An 18929-nucleotide genomic window follows, 5' to 3' on the forward strand; every position below is an offset into this window, starting at 1 on the left:
GTGCTAAAAAGTACACCAATAAGAGACACACATGATAGACTGGGATAGAGACGTTTATTCTTCGCTTCCTGTCAAACTCCTTGATAATAATGTAGTAGTACTTTCACTGTATCTATCCTAGGAGTTGAGTTTGCAATTCATTCGTAATTAGTTTCACCTGTTTATTCCGTCAACTTCTTTCTTTAGTACTGCTATTCCGTCCTGAATCATTCACCAGTATGTTGAGCTCTTAGTTAAATGGAAGATAGGGAGTTGGTGGAGGGAGGGGGACTGAATGTTAAAAATTCATCCATATGATTTCTGTGGTATTCAAGTGATGTAGGAAAACTTTACTTCTATAATTTCACCTGGACAATAGTATATGGGTGATAATTCATGGATCTCTTCAAAATTGTATACATGTTATACTTCAATAAAAGTACCCTCTTCTTGCCATCAAATTTTTGGGTCCAGAGTAATTTCAGTTTAGATTTATTAGTGTTTAATATGATCATGTCAGTATAGCACTAGCAAAAGAACTGAACTTGCCTGACCTGTGGTGGTGCAGTGGATAAAGCATCAACCTAAAATGCTGAGGTCGCCAGTTTGTAAACTCTGGGCTTGTACATACAAGAAGCAGCTACTATGAATTGATGCTTCCTTTTCCTCCCCCACCACCTGCTATTTCTCTTCTCTTCTCTTCTCTGTCGCTAAAATTAATAAAATCTTAAAAAACAAACAACCCCCCCCCCCGAATTTGCTGTCAAAAGAACTGTATTTTAGGCTTGACACCAGTGTTTACTACTTACATGACCTTGGACAAATTACTTAATATCTCTGTGTTTCAGTTTTCTCATCTGGAAAGAGGCACACAATACCAATTTGCTTTTCCACATACATTAAGCCCTTACTTTAACGTTGATAGGTTCTTGGAAACTAACTTTAAGCAAAATGATGTATCGTGAAACCAATATTACCATAAGCTTATTGACACATACAAGGGTAAATGTTCCTATGGCATAGTTCTTGTCACAGAAACCTCACTGAACTTCTAAATAAAGACCCAAGCCACTTCTAATATTAAACATGAAATAAATGTGAATTATACATACATTTAAGAAATAGTAATGAAAACAAATAAGATAATTATTTTCCAACCTGTTTATTCCAGTTCAGGGTCTTGGGTGGCCACAGCCTATCCTGGCAGTTCAGGGAGCAAGGTAGGAACCCACCCTGGACAACATGCCACTCCATTACGGGATACACACACACTCAAACATTCAGTCAGATTGGGACAATTTAGACATGGCAGTTAACCTGATGTGCATGTCTTTGGGGTGAGAGAGGAAACCAGAGTACCCAGAGAAAACCCACACAGACATGGCAGAATGTGTGAACTCCACAGAGACGGTGGCCCCAACCAAGAATCGATTTTTTTTTTCTCATCAACCTAATGAGACAAAGTTATTTGAGGACCTGCTGTAGTTCTGTTGTAAGAATCAAATCAGATCATGGATATTAAAGTGTCATGTTGCTAAAATATTTCTGTAACTAAATTTTACAAATGCATGTGTATCTTCTGGCTCAGGGTTGTGTACATAAAAGGTATTAAAATGTTTTAAATAAAAGAGGCAATTTTTACAGTCTGGGAATTCAGAGGTTGTCATTTTTATACTATAAGGCAGCCATGTTCTAGTTTGGAATATGTTATATATAAATGATATTGTGATTAGAGAGACATCATGAGATAAAAGAATTTCAGAGGGTTACTTAGACCCTTATTTTCCTTTGGGTACCAGTGCATTGGTTTGGTCACCATAATTTCCACTGTCTACTTTTCACTTTTGCTGATTCAGAAACATAATTTTATTGGTATATTAAGATTTTGAACTGTTTTCAACAACTCACATACTAGTAAAATCTCAGATTAGTAGATAAACATGTAAATCAGAATGCCAATTTATTTGTTTACAACAGAGGGTCTATCTTTCCAGTTACCAAAGTACTGGTATCCATTGTCCAGAGCACTCTATTATCTATTCAAGGTACCAGAGAAGCCAGATTATTATTTCATCAGATGTTTGTTTTGTGAGGTTGGAATTAGAGCAAAGAGAAATAAATTTAGGGCATGAGAAAGCCTGAAAAACTATCCTTGTATCATAAAACTGCTCACATTTCTGAGGATTGGAATGTTATGCCAAGGAAAAAGCTTCTTCTCTGGATAGGGTTAGAAAAATTATGCCAAATTTTTTTTTCTCTTTGGGAATCCCTTTTCTGGACCAGATAATCTGTTCTTAAGAGTCAGTTTACTGTGACTACAGTGTGGATGTATTGTTTAGAGTACATACAAATCGTCTGGTTAGATTTGGGAAATTGCCAAATCTTGTGAGATACCCTGTTTAACTGAGTAGATCTTAGAATGTAGTTACTTCTATAGGAGGCTGATCTCATTTATTACATTTTGATTATTTTTTCTAATTTTTCCCTGAGGATTATCTTATTTTAGATCTGGGAATATCTTTCCCTACCTTCACATATATGGATATGGATGTGTCCATGTACTATATGAACCTTCCTCCGTTGCCTGGATGGACAGAGTAACAGTTAAATGTATATTTTTAAAAAGTCTATTACTAGAGTATATAGAGAATATAGTCTATAACTATCCTGAAGTATTACTACTAGGATAATATGTATTTTTATCTGAAACACTGTTGGCTTGGTTAATTTTTACCTCGAATGTTTTCCCACTTAATACAGGAGAAGAGGGTGGTGATGAGTTCTGGAGGGCACCAACATTTGGTCAGCTGTTTGGAGACACTGCAGAAAGCTCTCAAAGGTTTGTAATCATCCTTGAAATACGCTGATTTCTTAACCCCCATGTTTAAGATGAATATTTTACACTTACACTAGAAATGTAAATTGAGATAGGTCAACTTTCTATGCTAGGTGTTGGGTTTTGCTTTCATTATGGAATTGAGATGAGCTCTTAACTGAACTTTTGTTTTTGTTTTGCAAGAGAAAGAAAGAGACAGACAGGAAGGGAGATGAGAAGCATCAACTCGTAGTTGTGTCGCTTCAGTTGTTCATTGATTGCTTCTCATATGTGGCTTGATGGGGCAGGGGGCGGGGAGGATGCTCCACCTGAGCCAGTGACCTTGGGCTTCAGGCCAGTGGGATCATATTTGTGATCCTACACTCAAGCTGGCGACCCTGCACTCAAGCTGGTGAGCCCACGCTCAAAGTGGTGACCTTGGGGTTTCGAACCTGAGTCATCAGCACCCCAGGTTAACACACTATCCACTGCACCACCACGAGTCAGGATTAACTGAACTTTTGTAACATTTATTTTAGTCCTACTTTGGAGGCTGATAGAGACTCAAAAAGATAATTGAGGAAGCATAGCTGAATAGCAGGGAAAAGTTCTTTTTTTCCCTTTACATGTTTTCTTCTAATTCTCAATAAGAAAATGGACATTTTAATGCTAAATGATTTTTACTGTGTTTATGGACAATGTTTTCAGAAAAGCAAACGTAAAGTTTAAATCACGAGCTTGAAATTGTGGTAAAATATACATCACATGAAATTTACCATCTTAACCATTTTTAAATGTACAGTTCATTGGCATTAAGTACATTCACATTGTTATGCAACCATAATCACCATTCATCTCCAGAACTTTTCCATCTTTCCAAATTGAAACTCTGTACCCATTAACCAATAACTTCTCATCCCCTCTCCTAAACCCCTTGGCAGCCACCATTCACTTTTCTGTCTGTAAGAATTTGACTATTCATATTAGTGGAATTGTAAAGTATTTGTCCTTTTTTTTTCTTTTTTTTTTTTCAGAGACAGAGAGAGAGTCAGAGAGAGGGATAGACAGACAGGAACGGAGAGATGAGAAGCACCAATCATTAGTTTTTCGTTGTGCGTTGCGACACCTTAGTTGTTCATTGATTGCTTCCTCATATGTGCCTTGACTGTGGGCCTTCAGCAGACCAACTGACCCCTTGCTCAAGCCAGCGACCTTGTGTCCAAGTTGGTGGGCTTTTTGCTCAAACCAGATGAACCGGCACCCAAGCTGGCGACCTTGAGATCTCAAACCTGGGTCCTCCATGTCCCAGTCTGATGCTCTATCCACTGCGCCACCGCCTGGTCAGGCAGTATTTGTCCTTTTGTGACTGGCTTATTTCACTTAGCATAATGTCTTCAAGGTTCATCCATCTTGTAGCATGTACTAGAATTTCCTTTTTTTTTTTTTTTTTTTTACTTTTTCCATTGATAAGAGAAAGAGGAAGCAGAGGAGGGGGTGAAGAGAGAGACATCAACTTGTTCCACTTAGTTCCAGTTAGTTGTGTACTCATTGTTTGGCTTCCATGTGTGCCCTAACCAGAATTGACACGACCTAGGTGTGCTGGGCCAACACTTGGTCCACTGAGCTACCTGGCCAGGGCCCAGAATTTCCTTCCTTTAACATTAAGAAAGCTGAATAATATTTTATTGTATGTGTATACTACATTTTGTTTATGCATCCACTGATGGACACATGGGTTATTTCCACCTTTTGGCTATTGCAAATAATAATGTTGATATAGACATTTGAGTTGGGTTTTTATTTTTTGAAAGTGTGTTTTTTAAAGCTAGGGAGAGTGAAACAAGGAAGGACTTAGGATAGAAGAAGCAACAGGAGAGAATCTAGGTGGGGCTGCTTTGGCTCTCTAGAAATGTTATAGGAAAGAAATGAGCATAGGTGGGGCTGCTTTAACTGACCGGAAGTCAAAGAGGCCTTGGAGATAGATTCAGGGTTTTAGCTTGGGACAAACTGATGCTGCCCATTGCTCTCCTGGTTGCAAGTCTTGTGGAAACTCTTAAGCATTTATGAGATTCATGCCTGAGAAGGAAGAAAGGTGTGGATGTGCTTCTAAGAGGGAGCACCTGTTTTTTGTTTTTTATTTATTTATTTATTTTTATTTTTCTGAAGTTGGAAACGGAGAGGCAGTCAGACAAGACTCCTGCATGTGCCAGACCGGGATCCACCCAGCATGCCCACCAGGGGGTGATGCTTTGCCCATCTGGGGCGTCGCTCTTCCGCAATCAGAGCCATCCCCAGCGCCCGGGCCAACTTTGCTCCAATGGAGCCTTGGCTGTGGGAGGGGAAGAGAGAGACAGAGAGGAAGGAGAGGGGGAGGGGTGGAGAAGTAGATGGGCGCTTCTCCTGTGTGCCCTGGCCGGGAATCGAGGCCGGGGCTCCTGCATGCCAGGCCGACGCTCTACCACTGAGCCAACCGACAGGGCCTTTTGGTTTTTTTTGTTTTGTTTTTTACAGGGACAGAGAGAGAGTCAGAGAGAGGGATAGATAGGGACAGACAGACAGGAACAGAGAGAGATGAGAAGCATCAATCATTCGTTTTTTGTTGGGACTCCTTAGTTGTTCATTGATTGCTTTCTCCGCAAACAAAGCAATCAATGAACAACTAAGGGGCCTTGACCGCAGGCCTTCAGCAGACCAAGTAACCCCTTGCTCGAGCCAGTGATCTTGGGTTCAAGCTGGTGAGCTTTTTTTTTTTTTTCTTCGCTCAAGCCAGATGAGCCTGCACTCAAGCTGGCGACCTCGGGGTCTCAAACCTGGGTCCTCCGCATCCCAGTCCAATGCTCTATCCACTGCATCTCCGCCTGGTCAGGCGGGAGCACCTGTTTTTATATTGGTTTTAATGTTAATCTTCTTTATTCAAGCACTAGCAGATATGACTGTGTTTTTAAATTAAAGATAACTTGTCTTAAATGAGTAATGAAAAAGGGAGAGGAGAAAGGTCCAATAGTATGTATTTTCAAACAGATTTTTTTTTAACCCTTATTGCTGTATAGGTAACAGCTAACCCTTACCGGTGATCTTTGTGCAAATTATAAGCATTCCAACTATTCAATGTGTTTACTGCTTTGAAAGGATGGATCTACTCCTCAGATTGTTTGTGTCTTTGTATTTTTATGAAGTTGGAAACGGGGAGGCAGTCAGACAGACTCCCGCATGCGCCCGACCGGGATCTGCCAGACAGGGATCCTCCTGGCATACCCACAGGGGGCGATGCTCTGCCCATCTGGGGTGTTGCTCTGTTGTGACCAGAGCCATTCTAATGCCTGAGGCAGAGGCCATGGAGCCATCCTCAGCGCCCGGACCAACTTTGCTCCAGTGGAGCCTTGACTGTGGGAGGGGAAGAGAGAGATAGAGAGGAAGGAGAGGGGGAGGGGTGGAGAAGCAGATGGGCGCTTCTCCTGTGTGCCCTGGCCAGGAATCGAACCCAGGACTCCTGCATGCCAGGCTGATGCTCTACCACTGAGCCAACCGGCCAGGGCTGTTTGTGTCTTTTTTTGTTGTTGTTGTTGTTTTGTTTTTTACAGAGTCAGGGAGAGGGATAGATAGGGACAGACAGAAACAGAGAGAGATGAGAAGCATCAATCATTCGTTTTTCGTTGAGACACCTTAGTTGTTCATTGATTGCTTTCTCATATGTGCCTTGACCGTGGGGCTACAGCAGACCAAGTAACCCCTTGCTTAAGCCAGCAACCTTGGGTCCAAGCTGGTGAGCTTTGCTCAAACCAGGTGAGCCTGCGCTCAAGCTGGCGACCTCGGGGTCTCGAACCTGGGTCCTCTGCATCCCAGTCCGACGCTCCATCCACTGTGCCACTGCCTGGTCAGGTGGCTGTTTGTGTCTTTGAAGAATACAATTTAAGGTAATTTGGAGCATCCTTTGTGATTTCCTTTTTTCACCTTTTCATAGTAACATCTTTACCAGCAATGACTGACCGTTTGGAGTCTATAGCAAGACAGAATGGGTAAGTAGACTATCTCTTAGTAGCAATGTTTAACTTAGTGTTGACTCTGGGTGGCTTTATTTATGTGTCTTCTATTAATTTTTGTTTTGATTTGTTCCTGCTAGACTGGGCTCTCATCTCAGTGCCAGTGGCACTGAATGTTACATCACGTCAGATATGTTCTATGTGGAGGTGCAGTTAGATCCTGCAGGACAGCTTTGTGATGTAAAAGTGGCTCACCATGGGGAGAATCCTGTGGTATGTGTTGTTGATATTTCACGGGACTCTGTGGGTTTTACTGTAGGGACATTAATTTTATTTATTTATCATTTATTTATTTTTAGCAATTTAAAACAACACCTATATATTATTTCATAGTTCTCTGTGTCAGAAGTCCTGACATAGGCTCATTTGGATTCTCTCTCTGTTCAGGTCTTACAAGGCTAACATCAAGGTGTCAGTGGGGCAACACTCCCTTTTGTAGTTCAGGGTTATCTTCCAAACTTATGCATTTGTTGGCAGAATTCAGGATTCTGTAGGACTGAGGGCTGCAGGGACATTAATTTTAAAATGAATTGTTGGGGTTTGAAATAGCTTGGGTTTAGATTTTTCTCATGAGCCACCATAGAGGAATTTAGAGTAACACGGGTCCATCTCTGACATCATCCAGAAGCTTTGATAAGTGCAAACACCAGAGGAAACTTTTCCATTTTGTATAAACTACATTAGCTGCAACTGAAAATAGGTGCTGGGAATTCAGAGATAAATAATGAAGTTCCTTTCCTCAAAGAACTTATAATCAAGATGGACAGATAATCTTGTGTATAGTTTATGTCTCTGAAAAACCCTATAAAAGAGATGAATCCAAAATGTGTATAACTAGACAGCTGTACAGGGATTCTAAAAATGGCATTCAAGAGAGGTCCTAATGTTTTAAACAAGCTACTGAAAGTTGATTCTTTTATAAACTATTTCATATATTTTGATTTTTCATTTCCCATGCTAGCCCCATGGTTTATTTACCAAGTAGAAAGAAGATGCTTTTTGTTACCTTAATAATAAGGACCTTCTATAGTTTTAATGTTTTTGTTATAAAGCATGTGCTGCTAATAAGAGAAAAATTATTGGTGTCTTCAATGGTCTTAAAGTAGTTTGTTTTAACATAATTTCTTTAATTTCAGAGCTGTCCAGAACTTGTACAGCAGCTAAGGTGAGCAAATGACCTCTACCTTGGTAATGGCAGAGAACACTGTACATTATAGCTAGGTTTTAGGGATGGTCAAAAGTTATCTTCCTGAGGAACAAATTTATTTTCTTGGGTCATAAGTGTTCAGAGTCTATACTTGTTTGCTTTCAGAACTGACTTAGCTTGATATCTTACCTTACTCATCTAGCTCAGGGTTTCTCAACTTTGGCAGTATTGGACAATTTGAAATTGGAAAACTCTTTGACCAAGGAGCTGCTCTGTGCATTGTAGGATGTTTAACAGCATACTTGGTCTCCCTCTGCTAGTTACCAGTAATATCTCCTGAGTTGTGACAATCAAAAATATCTCCAGATACTGTCAAATGTCCCTTGGAGGGCAAAAATCACTTGTTTGAGAACTACTGATCTAGCCTTTGGGATTCTGTATGTAGCAAAAATAAATAGCATCTAATTGAATCATAGAATGCTTGAAAAAATTGATTCTTTCCATAAAAAGTACTTTCTACACTTTAATTTTGCGAAAAGTTGTTTTACCTTTAAGTCATGTGTGATAAACTCCCCTCATAGATAGTATAGTACAGTGGTTGGCAAACCGTGGCTCGGGAGCCACATGTGGCTTTTTGGCCCCTTAAGTGTGGCTCTTCCACAAAATACCACGAGTGGGCATAAAGGCCAGCTTAGGAGTACCCTAATTAAGTTAATAACAACCCAACAATGTACCTACCTATATAGTTTAAGTTTAAAAAATTTGGTTCTCAAAAGAAATTTCAATTGTTGTACTGTTGATATTTGGCTCTGTTGACTAATGAGTTTGCCGACCACTGGCCTAGTGCTATGCTTGAGGAATCTGTTAGCAGTTCATGTTTTTTTTCCTCCTGGCTTACCTTTTCTTTTTGAATTGAGTAGAAATTTCCATACTTGAATTTAAACCCAGAATTAAACTTTCTGGGAATTTGAGAAAGTCATTATATCAGTTTTATGTTTTAAATATAGTGAAGTTTTCAGGTGCTACATGGAGATGTCTTAGAAAGGGTGGTAATATTGAGGTATTAAGTTTTATACTCATAATTATTTATTATTTTTTTTTGTATTTTTCTGAAGCTGGAAACGGGGAGAGACAGTCAGACAGACTCCCGCATGCGCCCGACCGGGATCCACCCAGCACGCCCACCAGGGGCGAAGCTCTGCCCACCAGGGGGCGATGCTCTGCCCCTCTGGGGCATCGCTCTGCCGCGACCAGAGCCACTCTAGCGCCTGGGGCATAGGCCAAGGAGCCATCCCCAGTGCCCGGGCCATCTTTGCTCCAATGGAGCCTTGGCTGCAGGAGGGGAAGAGAGAGACAGAGAGGAAGGAGGTGGGGGTGGAGAAGCAAATGGGCGCTTCTCCTATGTGCCCTGGCCGGGAATTGAACCCAGGTCCCCCGCACGCCAGGCTGACGCTCTACCACTGAGCCAACTGGCCAGGGCCATACTCATACTTTTTAGTGATCAGTTTAATGTGCTTATAGCCAAATGCACCAAATTTGAACCAGCTTTAAAAAAGTTGAAATGCAACATGAAAAATAACCTTTTTATGATTTAATTGAATCAATAATTATAGCAAAGCTTTGTTACCACCTTTCTCCAGAAAAGTTGACATTGGCTTAATCTATCAAGCCAGTATTTCTGGTTCTAATCTGAAGTAGGAGACTGCTCCAATTTATGAACTAGTGGTGTTCTAAAGTTAATTTGTGAGCATGTCTGGAAGGGGGAACCTCAGAAAGAATAACAGCATTTATACCTGATACTTTAGTCACTTTGTATAGACTGTAATTTTAAGGTCGGGAATAGATTTGCTGCTGTTCCTGTGTCTTTTTACTGTCTTCATGGCACTTCTAGCAGTAAGGGTTCAATAAATGCCTGACCAAGTATTTGACATTGTCAGAGCAATTTAGCTTTCAAGAGACAATATTTTTAAAGTTTGAAAAAAGATATAGAGAATTGTTGAGTTGTGTTAGATTCCTAACCCTGCCTACAAAAGCCCATTTAACTAAGAATCCAAGTCTTGACTATTTGGTTCTAGAAAGCCATGGGTCTTATTAGTACTTTTATTTTTTCTATAGTAGATCTAGTCATAAGAACTTGAGAATATATGGTTTGCCTCCACAGTACCCATCCCTTTTTCTGTAGGTTATCCTACTATCTCTCTCCTAGTGCTCATTTATTCTCACCGTTTTTGTTTCCATATACCCACAAGTGTTCTATCTAAATTTATTTACTTCCATTTCCTCCAATCAAAAGTTGGTTTTTCCCCTCACGATATCCAGTCATCTTGGTTATGAATTAAGAGAAAAAGGAAAAGATTTATTTAAACCAAATTTCATTACTTAGGAGAAAATTACATAACAAATTTATATAAAATTATCAGGCCTTTTTTGACTATCTTTTTTTTTGTGTGTGCTTTTCTGAAGCTGGAAACGGGGAGAAACAGTCAGACAGACTCCCGCATGCGCCCGACTGGGATCCACCCGGCACGCCCACCAGGGGCGAAGCTCTGCCCACCAGGGGGCGATGCTCTGTCCTTCCGGGGCGTCGCTCTGCCGCACCAGAGCTACTCTAGCGCCTGGGGCAGAGGCCAAGGAGCCATCCCCAGCGCCCAGGCCATCTTTACTCCAATGGAGCCTTGGCTGCGGGAGGGGAAGAGAGAGACAGAGAGGAAGGAGGGAGTGGGGGTGGAGAAGCAAATGGGCGCTTCTCCTATGTGCCCTGGCCGGGAATCGAACCCGGGTCCTCCGCATGCCAGGCTGACGTTCTACCGCTGAGCCAACCAGCCAGGGCCTTTTTTTTTTTTTTTTATAGAGACAGAGTCAGAGAGGGATAGACAGGGACAGACAGACAGGAACAGAGAGATGAGAAGCATCAATCATTAGTTTTTCATTGCGTGTTGCGACATCTTAGTTGTTTATTGATTGCTTTCTCATATGTGCCTTGACCGCGGGCCTTCAGCAGACCGAGTAACCCCTTGCTCGAGCCAGCAACCTTGGGTCCAAGCTGGTGAGCTTTTGCTCAAACCAGGTGAGCCCGCGTTCAAGCTGGCAACCTCGGGGTCTCGAACCTGGGTCTTCCACATCCCAGTCCGACACTCTATCCACTGTGCCACCACCTGGTCAGGCATTGACTATCTTTTGTACTGCTTATTAGCACCTTCTCCAGAAAAATGGGCAGAGAAAGGAAAACATTTTATTTTCTTTTGTTGCTTTTGATTGATTCTAGAAAACTGGCTGGGGGAAAAAAAGAGTACAGCAAACTATGAAAATTAGTTTTATACAGCCATGATTTTTAGCACTTTACTATTAAGATTGTGTAGTAATTATGTTTTATTCTCCTCCCTCATCCCTCTTCCCTGAACTCCTTATAGGGAAAAAAATTTTGATGAATTTTCTAAGCACCTTAAGGGTCTTGTTAATCTTTATAATCTTCCAGGAGACAAGTAAGTATTTCTATTTTTTTTTTTTTGCTTTTGTTGGAAATAAGTATAAATCTGTAAATCTTTTTCTTTGTTTTGTTTTTTGTTTTTTTAAGTGAATGGAGGGGAGATAGATCCACCCAGTAGCCCTGTCCGGGGCTGATGCTCGAATTAACCAAGCTATTTTTAGTGTGCCCAAGGCTGATGCTTGGACCAGCCAAGCTATCCTCAGTGCCTGGGGCAGATGCTTGAACCAGTGGAGCCACTGGTTGCGAGGGGAAGAGAGAGAGAAGAGGGAGAAGGAGGGAAAGAAAAACAGGTGGTCACTTCTCATGTGTGCCCTGAATGGGGGATTGAACCTGGGACATCTACACACCAGGCTGACGCTCTATCCACTGAGCCAAACAGCTAGGAACTATAAACTGTTTTGCGTTTAGAAATTTGCCAAATATTTTGCCCTATCTCGTTTGTGATTTCTAATATTGGCAATTTATAGCTCAGCTTCCAACACTATGTTTTAAAAATGATTTTTTAAAAAATTGACAGAGAGAGGAAGGGAGAGAGAAAGGGACAGAGAAAAGCATTAGTTTTTTGTTCTACTTAGTTTTACATTTCTAGGTCACTTGCCATTTGTTACCCTAACCAGGAATCGACCTTGCAATGTTGGTGTTTTGGGATGACACTCTAACCAACTGAGTTAGTTGGCCAGAGCCTCTAACTTCATGTTTTTTTCATATTTTAAATAATATCTGCACTAATTGATTGTCATGCTAAAAGAGACTATGATACTTGAATATCTTCAACATACTAATTTATGGGCTGAAAAGAAATTAGTTGTGCCCTGGCTGGATAGCTTGGCTGGTTAGAGCAGTGGTTCTCAACCTGTGGGTCGTGACCCCAGTGGGGTCGCCTAAAGCCACCGGAAAATACATAATGCATATCAGGTATTTACATTCCGAATCATAACTGTAGCAAAATTACAGTTATGAAGTAGCCACCAAACTTGTTTTTTGGTTTGGGGTCACCGCAACATGAGGAACTGTATTGCGGGGTCACGGCATTAGAAAGGTTGAGAACCACTGGGTTAGAGCTTCGTACCAAAGCACAGAGGTTGCTGTTGTATCCCTAATCAGGGCACATGCAGGAACAGATTGATGTTCCTGTCTCTCTCTTCTTCTCTCGCTGAAATCAGTAAAAAAAAAAAAAGAAAAAAAAAGAAAAAAGAAATTAGTTGTTGTAGACTGGCTTGTCGTTTTTACTTTTAATCCTACTTGGGATTCTGTTAACCTGCTTGGCTCTTTTAAATAGAGGTAAAAATTAGCTTTGATAGATCACTATGGATTTTTATTTTTTTTAAATGTATTGCTTGACTTTCAGAGAGAGCGGAAAGGGGGGATAGAGAGAGAAAGAGAGAACCATTGATCTGTTCCTGTCTGTACCCTGACTGGCGATGGAACTCACAATTTTGGTGTATTGGGATGATGCTCTAACCAACAGAGCTATCCTGTCAGGCAGATCAGTATAGATGAAAAAAAAAAACATTTTAAAAGTTTTTTAAAAAATGGATATTTTAGTTGTCTCTAATATAGACTTGCCCCTCTAGTCTTTCTGTATTAATGTTGTGTGCATGCATGTATGTATATTTTTTAACTGTTTAACTCTTTTATCTTCATCTACTTTCTAGCAAACTGAAGACTAAAATGTACTTGGCTCTCCAATCCTTAGAACAGGATCTATCTAAAATGGCAGTCATGTATTGGTAAGATTGATTAAGGTGTGAATTCTATGACCCTTCTCGGTATCTTGCTCTTAAAGCTTTTCATATAGGGGGTTACTAGGGTTGGGCAAAAGTAGGTTTATAGCCCTGGCCAGTTGGCTCCGTGGTAGAGCGCTGGCCCAGTGTGTGGATGTCCCAGGTTCAATTCCTGGCCAGGGCACATAGGAGAAGCGCCCATCTGCTTCTCCACTCCTCCTCCTCTCGCTTCTCTCTCTTTTCCTCCCCTCCTGCAGCCATGTCTTCATTAGAACGAGTTGGCCTCAGGCCCTGAGGATGGCTCCATGGCCTCTGCTTCAGGCACAAAAATGGCTCCAGTTGCAATGGAGCAAGGGCCCCAGACAGGCAGAGCATCGCCCCCTAGCGGGCTTGTCGGGTGGATCTGGGTCGGGGCACATGTTGGAGTCTGTCTCTGCCTTCCCTCCTCTCACTAAAAATGTAGGTTTATAGTTGTTTGTATGGAAAATAATACAATAATTAATAGTAACTCACTGTAAACCTACTTTTGCCCCACCTTGTATATATCTATATGACAGATGTATATTATAATACATGTGTATTTTACCTATATTATACATATATCTCATCCATCTCCTTTCACTACCAAAATGATTGCATTCCATTTTCTGAGTGTCAGTTTCCCTAAGTTGTTGGTTAGTATTCCAGAGGTTTTATTTGAAGACTTTTCAAACCTGGCCTCCCATCTAATAAATAATAGTCTAGTTGTAACTTTTTGTCCACCACACTACAGCTAGTGCTCGACTTACGGCCACGATTGGTTCTGACAAACCAGTCGTAACACCATTTGGTCGTGAGTAGGCTATATGTACAGTACTGTGAAATGATGTTATAAAAATCTTTAAGTCAAAGACAAAGACAGTTTCCTCTTGGTAGGCATCTTGGGAGGGGTTTGATGAAAAATATCCAAGACACAAAACACAAATTGCTGTACCGAGTCTGGGATAACAGTTGAAATGGTGCACGCAGAGATAGTGCTGCCAGAAGCTGGTCCGCACTGTCGTAGGCCCAGCTGGGCAACGCTTGCGCTGCCAGATGCGGAGTAGTCGTAGCTAGTGATTGTGGTCGTAAAGTCGAATGGTCGTAAGTTGCATAGGTCGTAAGTTGATCAATACCTGTATATACTGCTGTATACTCAGAAATAATCCCTTCACTTTGAAGGTGAAATACAATTGTTACAGGCCCAATTACAGGACAGAGTTATTATTACAAAAGAGCTGAACTTGTTTTCACATTGTGCAGTAATACCTTCAGAGCTTAAATACAAGCAGACATAAATCATTTGTCTTGCAGGAAAGCAACCAATGCTGGTCCCTTAGATAAGATTCTTCATGGAAGTGTTGGCTATCTCACTCCAAGAAGTGGGGGTATGTGATCCTATTTTGTTTATTTAGAAAATTTTCTCATTTTAGTTGAGAGGTCATTACCTAAAATTTCTCCTTGGGTTTATAAGCAGAGAGAGAAAATTACCAGTCATTTATGTATTTTTAATTCCAAGGTATTAACACCTGCCTTCCCTAAGTTTTGTTTTTTTTTATTGTAAATTGTTGCCCCTAGAAGCAATATTTGCTTCTGTCATGTTTCATAAACTGCTTTGGAGTACAAGTCCTCATATCTGTGAAACTGTTTCCTTATATATAGGTTTTTAAAAATAGGAATGTTTTTATTTGTAACTTACTTGATAAAGATGTAGTGATAAGTTTTATTTTGCATAGGTCATTTAATGAACTTGAAGTACTATGCTTCTCCTTCTGACCTGCTGGATGATAAGACTACATCTCCAATCATTTTGCATGAGAATAATGGTAAGGCTTTAACTGCAAAGCAACTGAAGGTTTTGTTCAGTGTTCAAAAAATATTTTAAAAAGTTTGCCCGGGCCTGCTTGTACTTTTTGGTTTGCTACTGACTAATGAGTTTGCCATCCCTACCAAAGTTTGCACCTTATACACTCCCACATACACACAATATGCATACATACCTACATACGTATATGTACACATACATACGTACATAATACAAGCTTAATAAGTGCTATTGAATAAGCAAATAAGTAAATGAAAAGATACAAGCCACCCAACTTGAAAAATTCCCCTTTAATTATTACTTTAAAGGTGAAGAAATCAGCCAACTTACTGAAGAATTACAATAATGGATGTTATTTTGTATTTGCACATTAATACACTAAAACAAAATGAGAAATAGCCTATTACCTCATTTGTTCCCCTGTAATTTCAGTCAGTGATTATCCTATAATTATAATTCTATTTAAATATATTCTGAAATTTGAGAACATAAGTAAATATCAGTAGTGAGCCTTTAAACATCATTTTCCTTGGATTGTGCTGTTCCCTATATTTTGTTTTATTTACAGAAAAAGAGAAATACTGGTTGGTTAGAAAGGTAACTTTTAGCATTTCTAAATTATATAGGTATTACAGTATCTGACAAACAAAATGGGGCTGACAGACTATGCAGAAGTTAGCCTTTTTTTAATGTTAGGATTCTTATCATTTATGTTACTTTGGAGAATACCCTTTTTCTTTTCTATTCCCAGTTCCTCGATCTTTGGGCATGAATGCATCAGTGACAATTGAAGGAACATCTGCTATGTATAAACTCCCAATTGCACCATTAATTATGGGGTCACATCCAGTTGACAACAAATGGTAAGTTAAATATTCTAGGTTAGAAAAATATTTTTTCAACTTCAAGCCCAGTTATGAAACAAGGACTATCTTCACTTGGCTCTTCCCTCACTTGACTATCTAGAGATTGGCTTTTTGTTTTATTCATTTATTTTTTCAGTGCCTATTTTAATGTTCCTTTCTGAAGTCTGCTCATAGAACGCATTCTCTGTCCTAAGAAAGAAGGGAACTGTGCTAATTCCTCTGGTTTAGTGATTACTTTGTTTTTTCTCGTGGGACTGATGTTGATTTGGAGTTACATTGGAACATGCTTCAGGATAGATGTTTGAATACTTTAGGGTTAACAAATAGGATGTTTTGTTAAGAGTTGGAATAAAGTTCAAAGTGAGTTTTGATAGGCTTTGTGAATAAGTGTGTATATGATACAAACATGTCTAAGAATGGGTGTTTAGATTTTCATTTTCATATTAAGTCAAAATCCATCCCTCTCCCTTCTCTTGTTGAAGGACCCCCTCCTTCTCCTCAATCACCAGTGCCAACAGTGTTGATCTTCCTGCCTGTTTCTTCTTGAAATTTCCTCAGCCAATCCCGGTATCTAGAGCATTTGTTCAGAAACTTCAGAACTGCACAGGTGAGTTTTCAGTATGGAGAGCTAATCTTGTTATAAATGTGAAATGCAAACTTCAAATTCAAATTATCTTAGACCTCTTTTGGCCTTACAGGCCTCAAAAAAGAACTGATGGGTTTAGATGTCATAGTCCTTTGTACTAAAGTACTATTTGAATAAATGGATAAATGAAATAAAAGTCATAAAGGGAAGACTGAGCTGTCAGCGTTTTGAGCTTATTTGTGATCATTATATTAATCTTTTTTCCAGGAATTCCTTTGTTTGAAACTCAACCAACTTATGTACCCCTGTATGAACTGATCACTCAGTTTGAGCTGTCAAAGGACCCTGACCCCATACCTTTGAATCACAACATGCGGTTTTATGCTGTAAGTGAAGCCCTGTGGACTGCTGTAGGTTAGATTGGTACCCAAGATGAGATTCTTCCTTTATGGGGTCAGTGAGGTCAGATAATATTCTTTTGGACTGCTGAATTGTATCCTGTTTCCTCAGTAAGGCAGGAAATTACAGAAATCTCTGGAACATACTGAAGAAAGAGCATGGGCTTCTAAGTCAGGAAACAACAAACATTTCATTGTTGAAATTTCAGGTGAACCCTGGCCGGTAGTTCAGATGGTTAGAACATTGTCCCAGCACTCAAAGGTTGAGGAGTCTCATCCCCGGTTAGGGCACATACAAGGTTTAAGCAACAAATGGATAAATGAGTGGAACAACAAATTGATGTTTCTCTTTTCTCCTCTCTCTAAAAATCAATCAATAAATAAAATTTATTTTAAAACATTTCAGATGAAAGTCTCTTATTGGTATTCTGAACTTTTACAAGCTTATAAGTAGGTGTTAAACATTCTCATTGTTTACTTTTTTCAAGTGTTGTCTTATAATCTGAAAACGTCCTTCAGGTACATACAGAGAAGAAAGTGCTGGAATTAATTAATTAAGGAAGGTTCCAAAACCTCATCTGCACTTGAATTTATTGGAATATTTGATGATAGTCTAAAGTAGAAGTTCTCAAATTCTGGCTGCATTATAATTATCTGTCGAGTGTTTTATTAAAAATACAGATTTTGGCCTGACCTGTGGTGGCGCAGTGGATAACATTTCGACCTGGAACGCTGAGGTTGCTGGTTCAAAACCCCCTGGGCTTGCCTGGTCACGGCACATATGGGAGTTGATGCTTCCTGCTCCTCCCCCTCCCCTACCCCCCCCCCAACTGAATAAAACCTTTAAAAAAATACATTTTTTTCACTTATTGTTCAGGGACCTCTTTTACACAGATTTCTGAGGCAATTTTTATGTTAAAACAAGGTTAGGAAACCACTAGCAGAACATTTATTAAAAAGGGTTTTTTCAGCCAAGTGAGTAATTGGCATTTATAACATCAGCTGACCAAAAGAATTCACAGTGGAGTTCTATTATTTGCCAAGAAACTGCTGCCGAGTTGTGAGGTGTAGGTTGTTGTTTTTTTTTTTGATAGCTTATGGTTGGAGTATGGTGGGCAAGGAAATAGCTTTAATTTCCTCTGTTCTTTTTGCCTAGGCTCTTCCAGGTCAGCAGCACTGCTATTTCCTCAACAAGGATGCTCCTCTTCCAGATGGCAGAAGTCTACAGGGAACCCTCATTAGCAAAATCACCTTTCAGCACCCTGGCCGGGTTCCTCTTATCCTAAATCTGATCAGACACCAAGTGGCTTATAATACCCTAATTGGAAGCTGTGTCAAAAGAACTATTCTGAAAGAAGGTACTACCTTTCCTTTTGATATATTTACTGGTAAATGGAAACTGATAACTCTATTGGTGGCCCATGTAATTATCTGTAGAACTTTAAAAAATACAGATATTTGGTTCCCACACCCACAAGAACTGAATTAGAACCTCAGTGGTAAGCATTGGGAATCTAGTTTAAGCTCCACAATTTAATTTGATGGAACCAATTTATACATTGGCATTTGGAAACCACTTTTTTTTTGTGGGGGTGGGAAGGTTCACAACAGACTTACTGTACTCTTTCTTTGCCTACAGTGATATAATTGGGTGGCTTAGGGCCTAAACCTGGCAGCTTAACATAAAGTAGAACTTGGGATGCAGTATGAAGAGAGGACTTCCTTATTTTTTTTTTTTTCATTTTTTCATTTTTCTGAAGCTGGAAACGGGGAGAGACAGTCAGACAGACTCCCGCATGCGCCCGACCGGGATCCACCCGGCACGCCCACCAGGGGCGACGCTCTGCCCACCAGGGGGCGATGCTCTGCCCATCCTGGGCGTCGCCATATTGCGACCAGAGCCACTCTAGCGCCTGAGGCAGAGGCCACAGAGCCATCCCCAGCGCCCGGGCCATCTCTGCTCCAATGGAGCCTTGGCTGCGGGAGGGGAAGAGAGAGACAGAGAGGAAAGTGCGGCGGAGGGGTGGAGAAGCAAATGGGCGCT

At 40.4% G+C, this 18929-nt stretch overlaps 1 protein-coding gene across 5 annotated transcripts in view; it reads left to right on the top strand.

Annotated features, from left to right (window-relative positions):
- Positions 1–18929, top strand: part of MED1 (mediator complex subunit 1) — a 33369-nt gene that overhangs the window by 3297 nt on the left and 11143 nt on the right. For 4 of the 5 annotated variants that reach the window (XM_066263749.1, XM_066263750.1, XM_066263752.1 and 1 more), the window contains exons 3-14: positions 2740–2818; positions 6756–6810; positions 6915–7047; positions 7971–7999; positions 11392–11463; positions 13124–13198; positions 14525–14598; positions 14947–15036; positions 15787–15898; positions 16384–16508; positions 16755–16873; positions 18042–18243. In XM_066263749.1, coding sequence (XP_066119846.1) covers positions 2740–2818; positions 6756–6810; positions 6915–7047; positions 7971–7999; positions 11392–11463; positions 13124–13198; positions 14525–14598; positions 14947–15036; positions 15787–15898; positions 16384–16508; positions 16755–16873; positions 18042–18243 — 1165 coding nt within the window. The remainder of the gene's footprint in view (positions 1–2739; positions 2819–6755; positions 6811–6914; positions 7048–7970; positions 8000–11391; positions 11464–13123; positions 13199–14524; positions 14599–14946; positions 15037–15786; positions 15899–16383; positions 16509–16754; positions 16874–18041; positions 18244–18929) is intronic. The other variant, XM_066263754.1, reaches the window with a different exon arrangement.

The sequence above is a fragment of the Saccopteryx bilineata genome, chromosome 2, assembly GCF_036850765.1.
Source record: "Saccopteryx bilineata isolate mSacBil1 chromosome 2, mSacBil1_pri_phased_curated, whole genome shotgun sequence".
Lineage (NCBI taxonomy): Eukaryota > Metazoa > Chordata > Mammalia > Chiroptera > Emballonuridae > Saccopteryx > Saccopteryx bilineata.